The sequence below is a fragment of the Heterocephalus glaber genome, unplaced genomic scaffold, assembly GCF_053883595.1.
Source record: "Heterocephalus glaber isolate CG9 unplaced genomic scaffold, H.glaber_assembly_v1.0 deba00001481, whole genome shotgun sequence".
Lineage (NCBI taxonomy): Eukaryota > Metazoa > Chordata > Mammalia > Rodentia > Bathyergidae > Heterocephalus > Heterocephalus glaber.
In genome coordinates this window covers 55,581,187-55,604,842 of record NW_028258317.1, presented here as the reverse complement: position 1 = coordinate 55,604,842, position 23,656 = coordinate 55,581,187, and the positions used below count along the sequence as shown (strand labels likewise).

General features: G+C 37.0%; 1 protein-coding gene across 3 annotated transcripts in view; it reads right to left on the bottom strand.

Annotated features, from left to right (window-relative positions):
• The window catches only part of Tmc1 (transmembrane channel like 1), a 455,769-nt gene that overhangs the window by 71,308 nt on the left and 360,805 nt on the right, over window positions 1-23,656 (bottom strand). For all 3 annotated transcript variants that reach the window (XM_087184103.1, XM_087184105.1, XM_087184104.1), the window contains 4 exons: window positions 11,761-11,851; window positions 10,074-10,155; window positions 3,107-3,213; window positions 183-281 (listed from right to left, as the gene is read on the bottom strand). In XM_087184103.1, the coding sequence (XP_087040229.1) occupies window positions 183-281; window positions 3,107-3,213; window positions 10,074-10,155; window positions 11,761-11,851 (379 nt within the window). The remainder of the gene's footprint in view (window positions 1-182; window positions 282-3,106; window positions 3,214-10,073; window positions 10,156-11,760; window positions 11,852-23,656) is intronic.

The window sequence follows — 23,656 nt, the reverse complement described above, 5'->3', positions numbered from 1 at the left end:
CACATTTCCGCTTAATTATATTATCATATTTCTAACCCTTATTCAAGTACACACATATATATTCTTTTCTTTTTTGAACAGGAGACAGAGAGATCATTTTCAAGACACTCAGTGAACTCTGGGTGAAGTAACCTAAGGAAGAATCCATTCCCCTACCCTCACAGTTGTGTGGAGACACTTACACTGAAGTCATACAACACACCAAAGTTGGCTGCAGATGCCTCTTCTGCTCTCGGAACTGTTTTCCTAGGTAAACTGCCATATGGCAAACCCCAAAGGTACTATATGGGGAAGAAAAAGAAAGAGCAGTTAACAATTACAATCAGCCACATATGTGATCACAAATGGTTTTGTTTAAAAGCCCTCCTGAAACTATGTCATGGGGACTCTGTGGCTCTCCATGTGGGGTCCCATTCTCTGCGAATCTACTAAATCTAGAGTTAAGAACAAAGGGACTGCTAAGGACCCTACATCCTGAGCTCAGTTCACCAGTGGGGTGGGGTGGGGACAATCATAGTCACCAGGAAACCAACTGAAAAGCCCCAAGTTCCCACCTCAGAGTGGCCTGATTTAGAGGAGGTCTGGGAAGGAGAGAAGTAGCCTACGATAGTGTTGAACAAAACTGTATGACCCACACCCTCACACAGAGTAGCATTTAGAGGTGGGGGTAGAGGGAGAGTAGCCCCCTGACGTCAAGGATGGGAAGCCTCATGAAAATCAATCATGTCATTTGAGGATGCTACCACTAGGGAACACTTGCACACTGATTATGGAATCTGCATCATCCCTAATGCAGGGTTGTTTCTCTGAATTTGTGCTACTACATGACTGGCAAGAAGCACATTTGGGGAGAATAGTGCTGGAGAGCAGTTGGCAAGAATAAGGTCATAGGAAGATGTCTTGGTGAGAACTAGGAAAAGCACCCCTTCAGTCATGGCTTGCAATATAGAAGCTGCTTCTTCTGTGAGATGGAGTCTTCTCTCCCCTGGGGCTGTGGGAAGAAGCCAAATGCAGTTTGAACCCTGGGCGCACAGTTTGACTAAGCAAGGGCTGGATAGCTCCTCCTCATTCCCTCTGTACAAGAGACACAGTCTTATAATGCAGCCTTTTCGCTCCTCTGGCTTCCTGGTCTGGACAGAATAGAAGGTGTCTTTACACATACTGTTTCACCCCAAAGGTGGGAGTCACAGAGAACACAAAGCAATTAAGGTCATGCTTGTCCATGGACACTGCAGTTTGAGGCAAAAGGGCATGCTCCTCAGAGCACTGGAGAATTGAGGGTTTGGGATAAAAGCAGCCAAAAAATACCACCATGGGGTCCAGAGATCCCCAGTCCTGATCTCCGGTGGTTCTGTAAAGTTAACATACAAGGAGCACAGCTTCTATTCTTAGGCAGGAAACAACAATCTTACCTGGAAAACAGGGTACCCTTGCCATTTAACACAAGCTTATGAAAAAGCAACATGCTCTCTGGCCTCAGTACATCCCATCCAACACACATTCCCTCCATCCTCTGCACAGTTGTGTAATTTCACAAAAGTAGTAGCGGCCTTTCATTTCCTCTACACAGAGGCAGTAAGCTGTTAGCAAGAGTAACTGCAGCTAGTAAACCTTTGTTTCTGCCTGCTTCAGACACAGTGATGAAGGGAAGGAGTTTTGGGTTTCTTTAGTGAAATCAGCAAAAATGAATCTGGGGTTAATTTGAAAGAGATGAAATACACACATTCTGTGGCACTGCCCAAGAGTTTTCACTTGGGAGAGAAACCATACAGGACTTCCAATTCACTTCCACTTCTGGTATGAGCCAAAAACCCTGACATGCCCCCAAATTAGCACAGGAATTATAAGAATAGTTCATTAAAGTATCAGATCTGGGAACAAAGATACAATCATGGGTTCTAATTCCAGAGCAACTTAAAGGGAAAAAAAAGAATCACTAAGTCATGTAGCCATAATAAGACTCGGTTTCCACATGTTTTAAATGAAAGAGCAACCTATCTCATGAGTTTGTTATGCGTTTCAATATGTAAAGGAAGTGAAAGTGATTTGCACTATTAAAAGCTAATATCTGTTTAAGATTAGAAGGCATTCTTATCATTCCAATAAGGAGGCTAATTACAGAAAACATCATAGATTTAAAGCTATGCAAAGTCATTCAAACACCAAATTTAGGCTATTGCCAATCCTGTATTGAGTAAATTGGTTTTTGAAACACTTCAACCTGAAAATGCCCTTTATAGAGTAAACAAAACGTCACTCAACTTTTATATGGCAAGTATTCACAGAAGGCAAAGTCACTTAACTTCATGGAGATGAAGGCCCCAGACTCAAGCTGGCATATTGGCCTCTCTTCCCACATCAGCTCAGGGCTCTGCCTTCTTCTTTAGTCTGGACCCTCTGTCTGATTTACTCTCTGACTTTGGTCCTAAAAGACTCCACCTCCACCCCACTCTCCCCCGTGAGAATGTGTACATCTATGGAGGAGGAGGCCTTGGTAACCTACGTAATGTCTGGAAGAAATTTCTTCATTTTGTGTTACTTCACTTTAGAAAACCTAGATGCTTACAATTGTATTATGAAGCATTTATTTTAAAGCAAATTTGGCAAAAGAAATAAAACTGACAAAGCGAACAAAAAGAAAAACAAACTGAGAAGTTGTTCTTAACAATGGGTACAGGGATTCCCACTGTCTTGGGAATCTGATAGAAGACACGAACCTTTCACATAAAAGTACACAATGAAACATACATAAATTTTATATATAATTTTGTGAAGTTTGTGCACCCTTGGAGAAAGGATTAGGTCCTTCATTCCAGGGGTACCATTTAGAAGGTAAATCTTTTTGTTTGTTTGTTTTGTTTTTGTTTTGTTTTGTTTTGGTACTGGAAATCAAACTTGGGACCTTGCACTTGCGAGGCAGGCACTGGAAACACTGAGCTAAATCCCCCCCCTTAGAAGGTAAATCTTGTTACAAATCCTAACTCTAACAAGAAGTGAACATAATCAAACATTCTACTCTTAATAAATACTTTAAAGTTTTTCTGACAGAGTGGTCACATGAGCAACTTTTTTCGCTTTGTCCTGTAAAGCAGAGATCGGATCTCACCTCTGGCAACATGATGAGGCTGAATGTCAGGATGAAAAGAACCATATTTACTCCATACATCCATCTCAGGAAGAGGAAATACGAGGCCACAGAGGACCCAAACTGACCTATGACAAAGCAAGGTAAAAGGAGGGGTCAAAACCAAATAAAACAAAAGCTCAATCTTAGTGGTCCTCCAAGATAAACATACATACTGAAACACACTGGTCCTTTCCAAACTGTTTGCAAACCTTAGTCTTCTTTCTCCAAGAAGAGAGTATGTTGATCATAATGAATGTGTCCTTATAGTGGAGAATGGAGAAGGTACATAGAGTATATTCGTGTAGTCTATAACCCCATCTTGGGCCCCTCAAAGGGAAAATTACCTTTTGCTTAGCAGCTATAATTCCTCCCTGCAGAGCCTATTTTACTCTCAATTAATACAAGTAAGTGAGAAAATGTATATAAAATAATAACTATAGTGTCCTGACTGTGGTGAGTTAAAACTACGGCAGTTATCTTCCATTTTTCTCAGGAAAACTATGTCCTTCTCAAAAGAGTCCACCATATCTGTCATGGAAGGTTCTCTTACAGACTGTCCTGGCTTATTTTCCCTCACTGCTACATTTTTCAGAGACTGTAGAAGTTGAAATTCACTCCTCACATCTTTCCTAAGTATTTTCTGCCAGGAATTATCTTAGCAGAGAGCACAGTTAGCCTAGCTGAAGCACAATGGCTGCTCTAAGAACTCATATTTCAGTAAATGTGAAAACAACAAATACGATTATATTTATATATATGAAGATTATATTAGATTCTTAGATAGATACAACATACATAGATAATTATAGCTAGATAGGTCCTGCAGGGGAAGAAGGTATTTAAAGCAATTGCTTTGTATAAGTTTGTGGAGGAAAATATATCGGAGAAAAAGACAACAGAGCAGAAATCTGAGGCATAGAGAACAATGTGCAGAGCTGGGGAGGAGCAGCACAAGCAGAGGAAAGAGCCAGAACAAAACTCCTGAGAGAGGCAATAGCTGGGGGCAATCAAGGAACAAAGCTAAGGCCCAGTTGGAGTACAAAGAATGAGAGAAAGTGATGACAGATGGCCAACCGCATGGGTGCAGGGCCTCCTAAGGCAATATTGAGTGTGGGTTTCATTTAACGTGTGATGAGAAGTTGTTGACAGCTGTTGAGTAGTGAGGCTGCAGAGGGGTGGGCATGGGCATGACTTTAACAAACACTTCAGCTTTGAGGAATGAATTGCAAGGCCACAAGCAAGAATCACCTATCATTTCACACCTGCCAAAAACAGTGCAAGGTGTGGTGATCTACCCAATTCTCACTGACTGAAGAAACTGATGGTAAGATATAGAAGACAGATAAAAGATGGATAGATGGATAGACAGACAGACAGACGGATAGATAGATAGACAGATAGATAAATAGACAGATAGATAGATAGACAGATAGATAAAAAGCATCCTCCTAAAGTTGAAAATGGAGGAAGGAACAGAACTTGTGAAGTCTCAGGTCAAAATGTCATGGATCGAGGAAAGCCAAAATTTCTTTGGTGGTCACTTATGGTTCAGCATCAAGTTCCTATTGTTCCTAAATCTTCCCAATCACCATTTTCAGCTCCCCAAGATAAAACAAGGGAAAGCCTCAGCCACCCCCTACATCAGCTCCTTTGTCTTGTCTAACTCAGCAAATGCTCTAATTTTTCTTGAGCCCTTTGGCCTTGAAATGCTCCCTCCTGGGATATATTCCTACAGGAGGAGGAGGGTTTGTGCAGAGAAAACTCCAGCTTCTAATTACCAACCGGAGGCTGACCTCACAGGAGAGCAATACTTCTATTTCTAGACTGTGGTCTGCTCCTTAGGTAACATTTTACTTTTTACCATAACAATGTGGCAGAATTTTTTAGAAACTGAAAAAGAAGTCAATCTCTAAATGGATATTCAGAAGAAATCAATGATTTTGAAGTCTGAGCATTTTTTTTCTTTAAACTCAAAAAAGAAGTTGAGTTCATTTCACATTATAGAAGGTCTATCATTCTAGAAGATTTCTAAGATCATGTACTTTTGAAAAATATTTCCTCTCTAGGTGCTGCAACCACATGCATGAGTCTGTCGACAGAAATTTGAAAGCGAATCTGTCCCTCTTAGGACATCTCATCGCACAGCTGGCTCCCAGGGCTTCCATATTGGCCCATGACTGTTACATATGTTCTCTGGGAACAACTTCCTCAGGGCTGACTGCCTGGCCAGGCTCACTCACTGTGCCTCATTGAAGGCAATGGGCTTCCAACTTGTTAGTCATCAGTCACTCATTTACCAGAGGAGAATCTCAATCTCTGGAACCACATGTGAAACCTTCTGGTACAGAATCCCAAGCCTGCCTGCCTTCTTTTTTTCTGTCTTTCCTTGTTCCATCTCCCTCTCCCTCCCTTTTTCTTCCCTTTCTTCCCTCCCTCCTTCCCTTCTTGCCTCTTTCCTTTCTCTCTCCCTCTTTTTTCATTCTTTCCTTCTTCTTTTCCTCCTTCTGTTCTTTCTTTCCTTCTTTCCTCCCCCCCTTCCTTCCTTTCTCTCCCTCCCTTCCTTCCTTTCTTCCTACAATTTTGATCCTTTAAATATCACCATGGCCCACACTCTTTCAGACCTCATACATAACCCCTGACAAATGAATTTCTTGAATATAAATTTTACATGCAAAAGAGAGAAGCAAATGAAGATGTTTCCTCCAACACCCACATTCATTATGGATAAAATATACTTTATAGGCCCAAGATTACAAACTCCACTTTGGGGACTTGAAAGGAGCTTCACGACTATTCTTTTTGAAGGTGGATTCTTTAAACAGTCATAAGTATAAAGAAATGAATTTTAGTAAAACAAATTTCATTAAAACTAGCATGATTTTATAAAAGACACATACAGATACAGGTCAAAAAGACTAAAGAATCCAGAAGACAATGTTCCCTCTACATTTAACCTACAAATGGCAAAAGGAAAGCACAGTAATAAAACAAAGATATTGAAATGAGGGAAATAAAGCAACTGGTTGATTTTAATGCTCCGTAGGACCTTTCCTTGTATCAAAACAAAAATGAAAAAGAAATCTGCCTCATTTATCCTAGCAATTTTATCTAACTGGAACTTGTTGACAAAAACTGATGCTCATAAAAACCAAAAACCTTATATAGTGTGGCTAAGAAAGCAATAAAAAGAATATTCATGCTTAGTCTCTCAAATAAAATCAATTTATTCTTGTAAAGAACAAAAATAAATAGTAATAATAGCTAACTTATCTTTATGGTCGATTATGTGTACTAAGAACCCAGCAGCATCCACTCATTGTGCTACCACTAAAACATGCTGAGGTTAGTGAGGTTATTGCTCAGAAAACAAAACTTTAAAAACAACAGTTGACTGAACTAAGAGTTGATAATGATAACAAATAACATTTAATATTTCTTTATTTAAGACTTCTCTTTGATCACTGTGTTGTAACTTACTTAATCATCATTAAGTCCTTAGGAGATGGGAACTATCATTGTGCCATTTTATAGACTTGGGGCTGTAGGTTACATAAACAATGGAGGTAGGATTCCAAATCAAGCACTCATCATCTACAGGTGTGTTCATCTCCAAATCTAGATCTCTCTTAATCACAATGCTTCAAATAAAACTACACTTAAATTACATTTTTTTAAAAAAAGATAAATACAATAAATATGGAATGAATGTGCCTGTCTGAAAGAATAGATAAGTTGTATCAGTTAACCAAATTATTTGTATCAGTTACTCAAATTCAAATTTGGATCATACTTGTTACACTCAGTGAGAAAGAACCAACCAGAGACCGATATTAAATCCACACAGGAGTTTATTACCGGCTGGGACCCAAGCCGAGAACTGGACTCCAGTCCCGACTGGGGGGAGACAAACATGTTTTATACACCTTTGAGGCCAACAGTTTCTAGGCCCCCCTATGGGATAGAACTAGTAAAGCAAGGGAAAGGTACAGAAGCAGAACGTCCTGCCTTTAGAACATTTGTAAAACAATAGTTGATTGTTGTTTCTAAGAGGCTCTCTAAGAGGAGGAGGTTTCTAAGCTTCCTCCTTCTGAGTTCATCTAAAGGGCAGGCAGGTGGGTCAAGCAGCAAAATGGAGTCTGTTTTGCTAACTAGAGTCCTTCAATACTCATGATAACCAATTTTTTAATTACTCTAAATGATAAGTGCTGCTTTTATAGTAAGTGGTTGATGTACTAAGGCAGTCTTACAGGTGTATTAAAGTAAAAATTAAGTTTATGCATATTCTTGATCTTGAATTTTCTTGTGTTTCTTTCAAATTAAGGCTAAATTTTTACCTCTCCCTCTGATTATTTATTATTAAGCCAAAGTAATTTGTAGTCTGTCATCATATATAATTTCCTCTTGAACAGATGGGTAGTAAGACAAGCAGAGAAATATAAGCATCCGTATATGGGAAAAGACCAATTAAATGACCTGCTGTGTGAGTACAACAATAAAGAGAATTGTGTTAGACTAGGATATGAAACACCATTTTTTCCAACAAGTCTAGGGGAGGAGAATTAAATGTAAAAATTTTGATTTGTGTTTCCTGGAGGTCTGAGAAATATAAGGTCTAAACTCTGTGCACCAGGTTCTCTATTTGAAGCCATTTCTTGTCTGAAAACTAAATCAACCACACCACATTTTTGGTGTTGTAATCTACTATTAGGAAAAAAGAGATTTTGATTCTGAGAAAGATTTATCATCTCCAGTTTGAAAGGTATTCAATTATTTAGTCGATGGTTTTGTTGTGTTTTTTTGTTGTTTGTTTTGCTTTGTTCCTGGGGGTCGAACTCGGGTCCTTGTGATTGCGGAGCAGATGGTGGAACCACTGAGCTAAATCCCCAACCCTAGTCGATGGTTTTAATAGTAATATTGGCATCATAGTGGGGATATTTTATATTTTCATGCAGGTTCTTCAGCAAAATATGTGACTGCTAAGATGAATCCATGTGGATGAGCCTGGGGCTTGGGGCACGGTCTCCTTTACAAGGCTGGCAGGCAAAAGCCCAGGGCTTTCCCATGCACTGTAGAACTTCACAGCTTCCTCTGTGGCCAGAATTATCAAGTCAGTGTTTTAAGTGTGTTGGGAGTCCTCTAGTGAGTATCTGCTCCATGTTAGTAGAGATGAAGGTCTTACTGCAATCAAGATGATACCAGCATGGGATTCAGACTCTGCCTTGTGTTCCTCTCTTGATTCTACCAGTTATTGATCAGGGCTTTGGGGAAACTCAGTGAAGGCTGCTCATTTGCGATTCCATTAAAACCACACTTTAAAAAAATGCTCATTATTTATTTAGAGAATGATCAGAGAATGAGAGAAGGTAGATTAAAAAGATGGATGGGAGTAAAATTGTCCCTCTTTTGAACATGCCATTTAACATAATCTATAATGATCTTCACTATCTCTTTGTTTATATTTTATGATCTTCCTCACCCAGCCATACAAACATTAACATATTTGGGTATAGAATCGACGAGAGGAGAGTGTTTGGCTGTCTTTGTCAACAACGATAGTATTCAGAAACATAGCTAAGTTGCAGGCTTTCGGTGAATATTTGCTTAATTAATTAATCAATAATGTCATACTTATTCCAAAGATTAAATTAGCATGTATTTGATGGTTCTGACACTGAAAAGAAAATATAATATTTCTGAAACTTTTATATGATTAAATAATCATTTTTTTTAAAAATATACCATTTTATTACTTTGTAATTAAACATTTCATAAACAGGGCATATATTTCATAAATAGACTATACAATTAACAAACTTTGTTCTGAAAAGTATGAGAAGGTAAATGAGCCTTTCATATAAATCTGTTCTCCATTTAAGTTTTTCAATAATTTATCACTGAAAAGTATAAAGAATTTTACATGCTTAACTATACATCTAAGACTGATTTAAAATTACACATCACGGACTGTTGGGCAAGAAATGATCCTGTATACTAACTAATCAAAGCTCCAGATTTCATGTGAGACCCTGAGTGTAGAAATAGCCAGAGATGGAAAACACTGCCCAAAGAGTAAAGCCCTATGTACAAAATGAAGGCACATTATGAATGTTCAGATAGCAAATTTCTAATTGATTATTCCTTATTCTTTTTTATAAGTCTGAAAGGAAATTTTAAGACTTCCTTACTCTATTTAAATATTATTCATTTTGGTTACTATCTAATATTTGTGAGAATATATATTTTCAATGTCATGTTCACTGCCAAAATGAAACCACTCCTTTCCAAATAATATGATTCAATGTCATTGTACATAATACTGATGTACCTGTCTAAGAGAAAAAAAACAGTTCAGAATGGGAATGCTTTGATCTAAGAGAGGACAGGGGAGTGCAGCCCTAAGTGTTATCCTTGGTGAGGGCTAGCAAATTGCTATGGTTTGGATCTAGAATCTTCCTCCAAAGGCTCGTGTTGAAGGCTTGGTCCTCAGACCATTGGAAAGTGGCAGAATGTTCAAAAAGTGGGGTCTAGGTGGAGGAACATTGCTGGTGTACTCTCTGTCTGATTTTTGATTGCTCTGAGGTGAATGGCTTCTTCTGCCATGCTTCCTGTCTTGATAAAATAAATCACTGTAGACCCAAAGCAGCATGGCCAAGTGATCGTGGACTGAATACTTTGAAACTATGATCCAAAAGAAACCTTATTTTATTTTAAGTTAATTATCTTGGGTGTTTTGTCACAGTAACTGAAAACTGGCTAACACTAATCTTCACAGTGGTCAAAAGAAAAATAAACAATTCTCTAGTTTAGTGGGTTGGATATTTCTGCTTATTTTTTAATTTTCCCAAGAGTCCAGAAAGGGAAAGAGTCCAAACGTAGGGAAAGGTATTTTATGAAAAATTTAGCTCAGCCGACTGTCCCCATCTAATGAGATATGATGAGCACTTACTTTCAATTGCCTTGATTTTATTTTCCCATGGGACACAAGCAGCTTTGAAGTTCTCAAAATCACGGAGGAATTTTGCCCATTTCTGAAAAGGAAATAAAGTATAATAGTATGGCCCAACCTCTTGGGTTGCCCTGATATCCCCCCCTACAATCACAATATATTGCACTTAGAAAGATTTCTGTAGTCCCAAATACTGCTCTTTTATAAAAATGCAAAAGAGTAGGTCTCATTTTCCTTCCTCATTTCCATCAATCTCAGACCAATTTAATTCAAGAAATATTTATTGCCCCCACCCTAATTAGAGAGAGTATGCTGACCACTTGGAAAGGTCTGTTTATCCTACCAAACAATAAGAAACCAAATACTGCATTAGCACATAATAAGAGACATAGCATGTGCTTAATTACTATTCACTGGATGAAAGAATTAATTAAATATAAATAAGATATAATATCTGACTTGAAAGGTATCTGATCTGGAGTAGACTGTATATAAACATATAATTTCAATGAAGTACAGTAAGTTCTATGACACAGAAAACTCCATTCTGATAGAGGCAGAGCAGTCAGTAAAATGGAAAGACATGGTATCATAGACAAAGAAGGAAGAAAAAAATAACAAATTAGTTTTACAAAAGATCTTCCTTCTATTTTACTCCATGGGGCTGGGTTAATCGTGGTGTAGCGCACCATTAGGAAGAATGAGGATGGAGCAAATAACTATGCATGTGCATAAAGTAAAAGTGGTACAGACACACCAAGCCTAAATAACAGTATAATCAGAAGCTCAAAACATTAACTCAAAGTACAAAGGGCCCAAATGTCTGTCTACAGTAGTATAAGTAAGTAAATAATTTATAGCATCTTCATCCAATGCAATACAACAGAACAATAAAGATGTAGTGTAACTCCCACAGCAACATAAATATATTTCATGATGTTAATCATTCAACAAAGAGCCAGAAACAAAAGTATAAATAATATATGTTCTATTTTTAAACTGTAAAAGACAAATACAATTAGTCTATTTGTATGTGTATGAAAATTAAAATCTATGAACTTTATTCACAAAGCTCTATCTTCATGAAAAACATTTAATTTACATTTGGTATAACATCTGTAAAGAAGGGATAATAATACCTATGCACCTATTTTGCTGTGAGAATTAACTATCAATTTATCAAGGGATTCAGTTCAGGGCTTGCCACATAATAAGTACAAATGAATGTCATTTTGTTTTTTACTTTTCCCCCAGATCTACATTTGTATCAGGACATCATTAATTTTTTTCTTAGTTTCTATCCAATATATAGTTGATGTTCCTGAGAAAAGTTATATAACCCTGAAATGTGTAGACATTTGAAGAAGGAAACTAACCAGAAACCCTTAACTTTCAGAGGATGAAAATGAAAATGAAAAGGGCCCACACAATCTTTTACACTTGGAAGTGATAAAAATCATGCAAGTAAGTCTCTTGCTATAAACTGGTGTTTGTCAGTTTATTTTTTATCTTCACTCCACTAGGGATAACTTTGAATCGTCCCCTCCAGATACACTGTAAGTATACTGTATTTATACTTTATCCACAAAACCTGTGAGATCAGCTTTCTATACCCTCAGAACAGACACAGTGTTCTTCCTATGGAGGTCACTATGGCATAAACAGACTGATTTCTCACAATACTTACCTTGGCCATCATCATCTTAAATGCAAACCACTGCTTTCCTTTTCCTTTCCCAAGAGCTCCTTCATTTTCACTCACAAATTTTTTTGCTTCCCTGAGAAAATTTTTTTAAAAATAAGAGATAAGTTGGACTGGGTTGAGATTAATAGAACATATAAGTTGTAAACGTGTGTTTTTATTAGGTCTCCATTCTTACTTCTAAATCTTCTACCCTCACCATAATATACCCTAGTATTTTTTTTTTCTGGTACTGGGAATCAAATTCAGGACCCTGCACTTGCCAGCCAGGCACGGTGCCACTTAGCTGCATCCCCAGCGCCCCCCCCATTTTTATCCTTGTATTTTATAACCTCAAGAATCTTAATGCATATTTAAATTTTTAAATTCTGGCCTAGGAAAGCAAGATATTTTAGTCTCACTTATTAATCATCTGGGGTCATCGAAAAGCAAGGGATTTATGCTAAGTGTCAAATACAGAATCCTAGTTCTCATTTCTACCACATACAAACTTGAAGCTAAAATTAGTGTCAGATTCCGGCAATCAGATGGTTTATTTTAAAATACTTTTTTTCCTTCTTTTTAAATAATTCCTTTGACAGAGAGAAAGCAGAGGTTAGGACAAACTGACATAGAACAAACTTAATGACCTGATATTTTAATCCTATAAAAGCAATTATGGCTTAAAAGAAAAAAGTTATGCTATAAAGCAAATGGGATTGAGGAAAGAAAAAGAAAGGAATATTTTTGACTTTACAATCAGAAAGTGTTTTAAAGTTAAACTTTAATATTATTCTTAAATATTGTTACATTTATAAAAGTCATGTTAGGGCCAGGGATTTAGGTCAGTGGTTCCGCCGCCTGCCTCACAAGTGCAAGGACCTGAGTTCGATCCCCAGTACCAAAAAAAAAAAAAAAAAAGTCATATTAGTGTCTCTGTGAATGTCTTAAAAAATATTTCATCAAAATGGACAATTTGAACATGTTAAGTATATTATAATTTTTATGACGTTGCTTGGTCCCTGTTATGGACTGAAACCTAATCCTCAATATGATGACCTATGGAAGTAGGCCCTTTAGGAGGTACCATCAGGGCATTGCTTAAGAACAGGGATATATTCTGACAGGAGCACATTCTGAAGGGGATGCACTAAGAAATGCATCAATTTCATCATTGTGCAAACATTACACAGTGCACTAACACAAACTAAGACGGTGATGACATTAATAGGCAAATTTAACCTTATCAAACCCCAACCGTATATGCAACCTGAAATGTCATTATGCCATGCATAGCTGTAATTAGGTCACGGGGGTGGAGCTCTCATGAATGATGCCCTCATAAGAAGAGGCCAGGGAGCTTGGTAGCCCCTTTCCACCGTTCTTGAAGATACAAGAACTTGGCTGCCTACAGCCTTGAAAGGGCCCTCACTATACCCCAACCACATTGGCACCCTGATCTTGGACTTCTCACCTCCAGAACTGTGAGGAATAAATTTCTGTTGTTTAAGCCATCCAGTACATGGTAGTTTGTTCTCTCATCCCTAATACACCTATTTGTGTTGATGTTTTTTTGAAACATGAAAAGAACATTAAAGACAGGTCATGTGTGCTTTTCTTCTCCCTTCAGAGGGTGCTGAGCATATGAGCTATGTGAGGAAGAGGCACCTCTATCATGATAAGAAAGTGAATTCAAACCTGGTTGTGCCACTAGTCCAACACTGTCACCATTTGATGATCCAGCAATGTGTGGCTTCACAGACAAGACCTTGACATATGACTATAAATGAACTTCTTATTAACACACAAAGTAAACCTTAAAAGATGAAGGATCAGTGAAGGACTTTTGTTTAAGATCTCACTTTGCATCCTTGCTAAACTCAGGGTTTTACACCACATGTTGATCAAAAAGCAACAAAAACCTGTTGACTTACCGGGTCCCAGGGAACAGAGCCTCATTACAAAACCTGTACCCATGCAGCCACCTTTATTTTGGTGTAAAAACACAAGCACAGTGGCCATGGGGTTCTTCAGTCATCAAACAAAACCCCCAAAGCTGTTCCTTACTGACCAGGGCAATACCTCAGCCTTTTATATTGTCATGGTATCACCCAGTCCCTTGACTATAAGAGGTGCTTAGTAAATGTAAACCTTTTGGAAATAGAACTAACAGTATACCTAGGGGTAGATACAGATGGGAAAGAAGCTGATAATTTTATTAACATCAATTAATGCTTGAGAGGAAAACCATTTTCAGGCCTTTAGATTTTACCCTTTGTCATTATTCTCCAAACCACAAATGGCAGCCTTCTAAAAATGAAGAAGAGTCAATAGACTGGCTGTGTGTCAAATGCCCTGACATTTGACATGACCTCAGGGTGCTGGGAAGATTAATTGAGAAGAAATTTAAAATGTTTGACAAAGTCATGTCAAAAATTATAAACTGAATTGTAATAGCTGATTTTTAGATACACACAATGAAGAAAACATTTTTGTATGTAAGCATTAACTATCAGAGAGGTGACAAGATCAGAGAAAGGCACGAAGGAGACACTTTAAAAAATGTTGAACTGATACCTCTAAAATGCAAATCACTTAACTCCATTTCCAAGCAGCCTCCATGATGTGTCTCTGTACACTTTTCCCGAGTTCTGAGCCTCTCTGTACCTATGTTCATGAGTGTCTTGCTTCTCAAAAGAAACGGCATTTCCCAGGGACTCAGACCTGAACTGGGTCGGGCACAAGTTTTCCAGGTTGCTAGGTGGCTTTTAACAGATCCAAATTTCCCAAAAAACAAATGGTCAAGCAGGCATTTCCGTGCTTCACAAGGTGGGAAGCAAGAGCAAGGTAAGAGCAAAGCTTGCTTCAAAACTTTAAATTTGTTCCCACATGATTGGTATATTATAGAAATGATTTGAGCGTAACATGAATTTGGGTGTTGCTTCATGTGATTCACTGGGTGAAGGCAGAAAGCAGAACACAGGTAAACCAAGCAGTATAGGAAGACACAAGGCGTACACACATCTCACACACTGGCCACCTCGCTTCCCTGAACAGGTTAGAAAAGATACCTCACCTTGTGTTACAATGACCCTTGCTCCTCATCACAGTAACTCAACAACTGCAATCCTACTGGAGACCACTTCCACAAGAAAACTTCAGGTTATTTTCAAAAATAAACTCACAGTATTTCTCACAGTATTTATGTACTTCTTAACAATTTACCATGTAAACATTGATCTTTTCATTAAGTGCTTATCTGTTTTTGTTTCATGTGTCACTGATGATGTTTCTGAGAATTGTGCCCCATTCCCATTTTTCCTATAAAACTTATGGGTTTTATTGCCCAATTTTATAGAGGGGTGATTTTTTTTAGAAACCATTACACTGTTTTATAGCAGAACTAACTATAATTCAATTATTTGGTGTCAAGAATTTGAAAACTTATAAAACGAAGTATGCAATGGAAGTTATTACTTGCCTTTATTATAGTAAATACCTCTATATATTAGAGGCATAATAAATGCCTCTATTATAATATATAATAAATATCAGCCTCTATTATAAATATAATAAATATCAGCCTCTATTATAATAAATGCATATAAAGAATCAAAAACTTCTTAGTAGTAAAATCAGAATTTGTTTTTCAAATGTAATAAACTCCCCAATTTATGGGTATATTCACTACTCTAGATACTTAATATTTAACATAAGGACATTCATTTGGGCTTATTAGTGTTATATAACTTTCTAGGTGACTGGCCATTTAGAAAGAGTGACTTTTTTTCTAAGCACTCAGAAGCGTAAGAAATATCAGTTTTCCATATTTTTGACCTGATTTTATTTCCATGAGCTGATAATTAAGTTAATTTTGTGAGATGATAATCACTAAACCAACAAAACTTAAGAAGAAAGTCTTCCAAATTAAACCGAATTACCAAATTTGGTAGCCAAATTAAAATCCTTACAAAATTAATACCAAATTCACTGAATAACGTAGAACCCTATTTACACAGCATTAATAAGGTTTTTGTTAGTTATAAATATAATTTTGGTTTGAAAAATATTTAAAAACTTTTATTGTTTGTTTCTTTATTGCTAATCCTTAACACTAGATATAACTTCAAATTTGTCTTTGCATTATTGTCCCACACTACCTTCAATATACATACCCTGACTGATTTTCAGAAAAAAAGTCCAGATTCCCTCTACATCATATAATCTCAGGTATGAAATTCTTTTTTCCTCAGTGCCCTCCCCACTTTCCTTTCTCCACAAGATTCCTCCACCACACATACAAATTTTGTACCAAAGGGATCCCTGAACAGTAATTCTAGCTCCTCTGCAATCCTTACTCACTGCTTCAAGAAGGGGGGGGGGGGCGGATAACTATTACCCTCATCAGAAATCTTGGAGTTGCCTTTAAAACAGACCCCATAAGGTGGGCAGAGAATTGTTTAGCAAGAAGGACATCTCAGACCCCCAAATCTGATGCTTGCAAGTCGTAAGGAAACAACTCTTGCAACTTTGCAGACCCAGAAGGAACAAGGGCTGGATGAGTCAGTGACTCAGTAAGACAAACATGCCTCACCACTGTTTTCGGGACTGGCTTTTGCATTGAGCTGACACGATTTCTATATGAAAGAAAACTAGTATCATCCAATCCCATCTTCCCTAATGAAAAATTTCTTAACCAGAAGACAGCATCTTTCATTGTACAATTAGAAACAAAGAACCAAAAAAATGCATAATATGGTGCTAAATACTGACCAGTATGTATCACACTGAAGTGTCAATGACAGGTAACAGAATGGAAGAAAATAGTCGTTAAAAAAAAAAAACTTTATATTTTTCCTATAATGAATCCATGTTCCTCTCCATTTGTATTTATTTGGGTAATTTAAAGGGGTTTTACTACATGGCTAAAATAAAATAGGGGTTTTATGAACAAGCTTAGAATAACTGCTGGCCCTAACCCATCCAAAAGTCTGACTGAAAAACATGCGTCATCCCCTTGAATTGCATTTGACAAAAGCTGCCTGCCAAGGCCGTAATAGAGTGTCCAAGTCTCAGAGCCCAAACAAGCCCTGGTACAGTATACATAGCTCTCTGAGCTGTAATCCCAGACCTGAGGATAAATAATTGAGTGAGGTCTATTTAATGACAATACCTGGCCTCATCATTCATTTATCAGCCCCTTGTGTTGGTGATTAGAATAATAAGGTTTCATGGGCTTTCAAGAATGCTTTCACAGTTAGTTGAAGGAGAATACTTTGGCCTAACTTACAAAATAGATAATTTACCCATAACATATGATCTGACCCTGACTACACAGAAAAGGCAGGACATGCTATGTTGCCTCTGACACATTCTCATGCCAGGATACACATTCCCCTTTTGGGTTAGGTTAAGTCGACTTTTCTTTCCTCTTGTTTTCAGTTTGATAGTATGAGTAAGCAACCAATTTAATGTTCAAATAAATGAAAGACATTTTAAAACTGGTGTTTAGGGAACTGTAATCAAAATTTGTTCATCAACACTTCCTAGTAAAGGGATCAGAAGAATGAAAGGTCTTATTCTAAGAAGCATTGCTATTTACAAAAGAATAATGACCAATAGTCCAAAGAACTTTAACTTCCTGGAATATTACTCACTAGCTGGCTACAGAGATAAGAAGCTACTTTAATGTGCAGAGATTAAAAACAATTACCATAGACCTCCTAGAGAATATAATTTCATAATTAGACTTGAATAATTATTCAGAATCATCCCAATACTGGAATGATGCAAAATAAATATCATTTTAAAGGAGATGTTCATGATAACAGTTATAATTGTTAAGATCTCAGTAATCTCATCTATAAAAAGGGAGATAAGGGCCGGCCAGGGATTTAGCTCAGTGGTTCCACCACCTGCCTCGCAAGCACAAGGTCCAGAGTTCAATCCCCAGTACCAAAAAAAAAGAAGCTTTAAAGTAAAAAGGGAGATAAAATATAGAGACTTGTCATATACTTTATAGAAAATAGAGCATGTGATGTGTTTAGCTTACTCCATAGAAAAACAGCAAGAGCACTATGAATAGTAACTATTATTAGTAGCAAATGTAGTAATAAGGCTGACTTTTATTCTAATTTCCTAGTACTTAACACATGGCACAGAAGTGAATTTCAGCAATTCTAATTGAGTGAATTAATATCAATAAAACTGAGAGGTAAATGAGTTATGGATCTTGACTGCCTGCACATTAGTATCACTGTGTGGTCTTTTAAGGATTTCTAAGCCTAAGTCTTTCCACCCCCAGATCACTGAATTCACAATCTCTAGGAATGAGATATAGGTCTCAATATTTTTTTTAACTTTTTCAAAAGATTGCAGCGTGCAAAAGTCAGGGGAAAAGTTTGGAACTAAACTAACTTTTTTTTACTGGGACCACTAAATTTAAAAGGTCTTTAAATTGGTCAAGTAATTGTTGGAGCCATGGGCTAAAATATACGGAATCGTGTGCAACTGCTTTGCTGTCCCCTTGGATTGGCAACACTTTACACATTCTGATGCTTGATACTTGCCTTTGATGAGTGTCTTAACTTTTTATATCCCTCCCTCACTCTTCATCTCAAGTCTCTAGAAGGTAACTGCCTGACGAAACCTTTGAAAACATGAAACAAACTAAGAAGAAACAAAAGATCTGTATGTACATTCACCTATCCTCTTAACTTGCACATCTGGCTTATTTCAGTATATTCCTTTTCAATACTACCATTTCACAGACTATCTATCTATCTATATAGAGAGAGATATCATATATATATAAGATACATATATCTTATACATATAAATCTAAATATTTTACCATATATATGTTATATATATATAACATCTAAATATTTTACCAGCCACAAAAACAGTAGCATGCTCTGTGTATAAAGAGTTCTTCAGGCAATTTTTCAGTAGCTCTGTTGACATTCATAAAGTTATGTGTTAAAGCCAAATGCTAGTATTGGTGAATAACTAAAACAAAGCTCAGGCAGGCCAAACTTGTATTAAATTCAAAGTTACTACCCACATAAATACTTCAGACCCAGGATGACTTCTTTGTTCCCTATGGCTCCAAAACATTGATAATTTTCATCACTGGCCTAAATGTCAAATAAAAATTCAAACATATTTTAGTCATACTCTAAAGATCCATCAAGTATTTCAAGGTAATTTTAAATAAATCAAAGGAGAAACAATAGAGCTGGACTTTAATGGTTTAATGTTTTTCTTTTAAAAAAAGAAGCAAAACAAAACTTATTAGATCCTCTAGAGCTGATTAAGTCTTCCTAACTCTGTTCTGTACCTGATTAAGATTCAATTTACAAGTAATAAAAATTCTTTTTTATTTTAGTATTAAGGGAGAGACGACTATACAGATTTTCTTTGGAGTTAAAAGCTTGTGTTGAGTCTTAAATTTTGTGAAAACACAAACTGGGTTTCCTCTGTATAAAGAAACCAAAAATTAAAAGATTATACTATGAGCAGAGACGACTGAAGGGTAGCAGAATATAACACCCCAAAATGTGTCAATTAAATATTACATGCCATATTACGCAAAAATGTCAGAAGTGTGCCAAAATATGACATACATATTATTATGACATAAATATTACTTTGAGCTGAAGACAATTAATAAGAAAGAAGTTGTGGACTTAGCTCAGCAGCACCATGCCTGCCTTGCAAGCACAAGGTCCTGAGTTTGATCCCTGGTACCAAAAAAAAAAAATTATGTCCCACAATTATGAAGAAAGAAATACAAGAAAAGTTTTCTGGCCTCTCCTTATTTGCCTCAAAGCAGAACATTAGGAAGAGAGAACACAGAGGAATCTGCATAGCCAACTGTACAAACTGGTCTTTATCTTCCAGTAGTTGCCAATATATTTGCTTTTCCACAATTTGTTAACCAATTGTTTTCCTTTGTTTTCTCACATCTCTAAAAATGAATTGCTTTTAAGTTAAAATTCCATTTAAGCCAAATTCTAAGTGCTCCTGTGAGTTACTCTTTGTGGAATGTTTCTATGTACAAAGACAATGCACATGGTAATAAACTCCTGTTTTTCACTTGTCAGTTGGTTTTTTTCTTAGGCTAATTTATACAGTTGCAGCCAATAAACAGAGGATGGGGGAAAATGAACTATTTTCCCCCCTACACATTGTACAACCAAATTACTAGAATGTATTCTTTCTCAGTATGAAAAGTCTGATAATGGAAATTCTTAAGTATCTTGTTGAATATTATTATTAAGTTATAAGGCAAGGAATTTTATTTGATATATTTTTGTCTTTTATTTTAGTAAACCATTTGAGCCTTCAATTAACAACACAAATACCTGGAGATTCAGGTAGTATGTGGCCATAGAGACAGAAGCCATGTCCCTAAGGCACCCAAGAATTCCCCACTGCACTAAGAATTACCACTGTGGTGTTAGAGCACAAATGATATGTGAGGGGAATGTGACCTTATGACCACAAATGAAACTTAAAACCAGAAGGCCACCACCAAGAAGGCAAGTTCAATCTGAGACATTCCTTCACCAAAAAGGTAGTGTTTCCTCCTCCGCCTTAACAATGAGAGTGCCATACAAACTATGAGGAAGCCCCATTCCAAGTTTGAGCTAATACGCAATTTGTCTTATTTCTATCATTCTTTCACTCTCCCTTTCCAAAATATTTAGTGGGTATGTTTTATGCTCTTGGCAATATGTGAAATATTTAAAAGAAATAGACATATAGACTCCTTTCTGCAATTTAACTTCTATTAGGAAAATGAAATATAAGCCCATCAAATAGTTGCATAACTGCAAGATAAAGTGAAAAGGAAGAGGACTTCGGGGGCTGGAGAGTCATTGAAGGCATTGTAAACATTGTAAAGGAGACAAGAACTAAACTGATAGAATCCAGCTGATAGAATGTAGGTAGGCAGAGAGAGGCATTCCAGGCGTAGGTTTGTAGGAATTTCTCTAACAAGGGAAATATTTTCCCTGTGATTCACACATACATCTACATGCTTACATATGCTAACATTCCATTCCTGGACTCTTCACAGGGCCTTCTAAGTAACTTGGTAGACAGAATGTGTTCATTTTGCTTGGCTCATGTGCATTCACATTCTAAAGAATTCTGAAACAAAGTCTTTGTAAATAGGGAGGAATGGAGGGGTTGAAGGGAGGTGGGGGGAATGGGGAAAAAGTAAGAACCAAAAGAGACTACATAAAGGTGCAAATTTCCAATGATTAATGTCATTATATTGTATATCTAAAATGTTCCAATAAAACTAATTTTAAAAAACGAATTCTGCATAGCTATAAATGTCTCTAATTTCCCATTTTTTATGGCTGAGTAGTACTCCATTTTATAAAAAAAACACATTTTCTTTATCCAGTCTCCAGTTGATGGGCATTTGGGCTGTTTCCAAGTTTTAGCTATTACAAACTGCGCTGCTATGAACATGGGTGCACATATATCACTGTGGTATGATTCTTTTAATTGTTTGGGGAAGATCCCCAGCAGTGGAATAGCGGGGTCAAATGGGACTTCCAGTCCTAGTTCTTTGAGGTATCTCCATACTGATTTCCACAGTGGTTGCACCAGTCTGCACTCCCACCAGCAGTGGAGCAGGGTTCCTCTTTCCCCACAGCCCCGCCAGCATTTGTTATTGGTTGATTTCATGATAGCAGCCATTCTTTCTGGAGTGAAGTGGAATCTCAGGGTTGTTTTCATTTGCATCTCTCGCATGACCAGTGATGTTGAACATTTTTTAATATGAGAAAATGGAAAACTAGGAACAAAATCTTTGTAAATAGGGAGGACTGGAGGGGTTGAAGGGAGGGCTGGGCAAGGGTGAAAAATAAGAACCAAGAGAGACTATGTAAAGGTGCAAATTTCCAATGATGAATGTCATTATATTGTATACCTAAAATGTACCAATGATTAGAATGAATAATCGATAATTTAAAATAGGAAGAAAAGGTCCAAAGGGGTAGGGGTAGTGAGAGGGGCAGGGGAAAGGAAAGAAGGGAAAGGAAAAATGATGAGAAATGGAAAAAATGGAAATAAAGCCTTTGTAAATAGGGAAGGGTGGAGGGCGTGAAGGGAGGGCTAGGAATGGGGAAAAAATAAGAACCAAGATGCATTCTGTAAAGGTACAATTCCCAATGAGAAATGTAATTGTGTTGTATACCTACAATGTACCAATAAAAGAATTAATACAAAAAACCCCACAAAAAACGAATTCTGAATATTGTGAGACAGAAGAATTCTCAGGGACCGGCCCCTGAGTGAGATGAACCATACTGATTTGAAAGTGTGGTAAAATGTCTCTTCACAATATCTGTGTATTTATATGTATACCCCTTAAATATTCCTGAGTATTATGTAATATTTTTTCAAAATGTACAGTGATATTTAGGAGTGCTAAGTCTAAAAAAATCCTTTAAAATTAGCATATTTCAGACTCATTTTTTCCATGATTAATGTCCTTCCACTGTCTGGAACTGTGCGTTCTGCCTTTTGATCAATGAGTGGAGAAGAAATTTAAAATTATTTAAAATCATGGCCATTGAGTCAACTCTGAAAATGCTCAGGACAATCTGGTAAATTTGATTCCTTACCACTTGGCAAGCTTAGATCTGGAGAACAGTAATAAGCACTTGGGAAACAAAACCTAGGTGAGATCATCTACACAATTGTGTGAGTTCCTTTCTCTGCTGTATTGACTTGAAATTTTAACATTTCAGTGTCCTTCCTGGACACCCTTCTAACCTATTTTGAAATTATGCCTATGCATGGGTCAACAAATACAATGTATTTCATAAAATATAAAAGTTAATTGATCCACGTAAATATCTTGGTGCCTATGTGTGTACATACATTATGTACAGATACATACATATACATGCATGTATATATGTAAACTCATGCATATGTATTGAAAATGTACAATCACAGCTACATGAAAGAAGTGACTGATAAAATTTCTAATTTTCATGACTGAAGAAGGAAATCTTTGAGGAGTTCACTTTCCAGGTCCCCTCCTGTCTCTTTCAGGTGCTGTCTCTCCCTCGATAAAATTCCCTACTCTAAAAAAAAAAAAAAAAAGAAGAAGGAACTCTTAGACACATTACAATGGTAATATACCACTATTCCTTTCTTACTCTTACCTAATTTGCTATGCCACTCTAATATAATGTTCTATAAACATTTGCTTTTGGTATATGTGATAATGGAGAAATATAACTCCCAACCTGCTGTCAGAAGTGTCAAGTCCATGTCTTCTTAAATTGAAGAATGAATTTTAAAGGACAACAGAAATTAAGAGTAGGAAAGATTTATTGAGACACAGCTCCTGAGAGTCAGGAGGGGTCCAGAAAGTGGGTTGCCACTGAGGCCCTCTGTCAGGGGTGCTTTATGCAGCAAAATCACAATGTGGATGCAACATGGGTCAAACTATAATCTACCTATAGGATAACAACCATAGCTGCTTAGCTAATATTAATCCAATAGGGAAGCAGGTTACAAAGCAAGAGTACATGGAAAGAACAAACCCATTTGTGGGTCTGAATGCTCTGGTCACTCACTTGGGCTACTGATGCCTATCTGGACTTCCTGGACCAGGTGGTGCTAATTATAGTATAATTCCAAGTTATTATTTATCTCTTAAGGAGACATGTAGGTCTGGCCGTTGCATCTTTATGTTGGGGCCCGGTCTTCACATTCATCTCCAGCTACACTTCTGATTTTTTTTTTTTTGCTGGAATGCCCAGTCCCCCTCTGACTGTATATTAATTTCTATCTAACTTAGCTGCCTGTAATATTCCCCTCTCTGAAGAGCTATCCATAAATGTGTTTAGGAAAGAATGGGAAA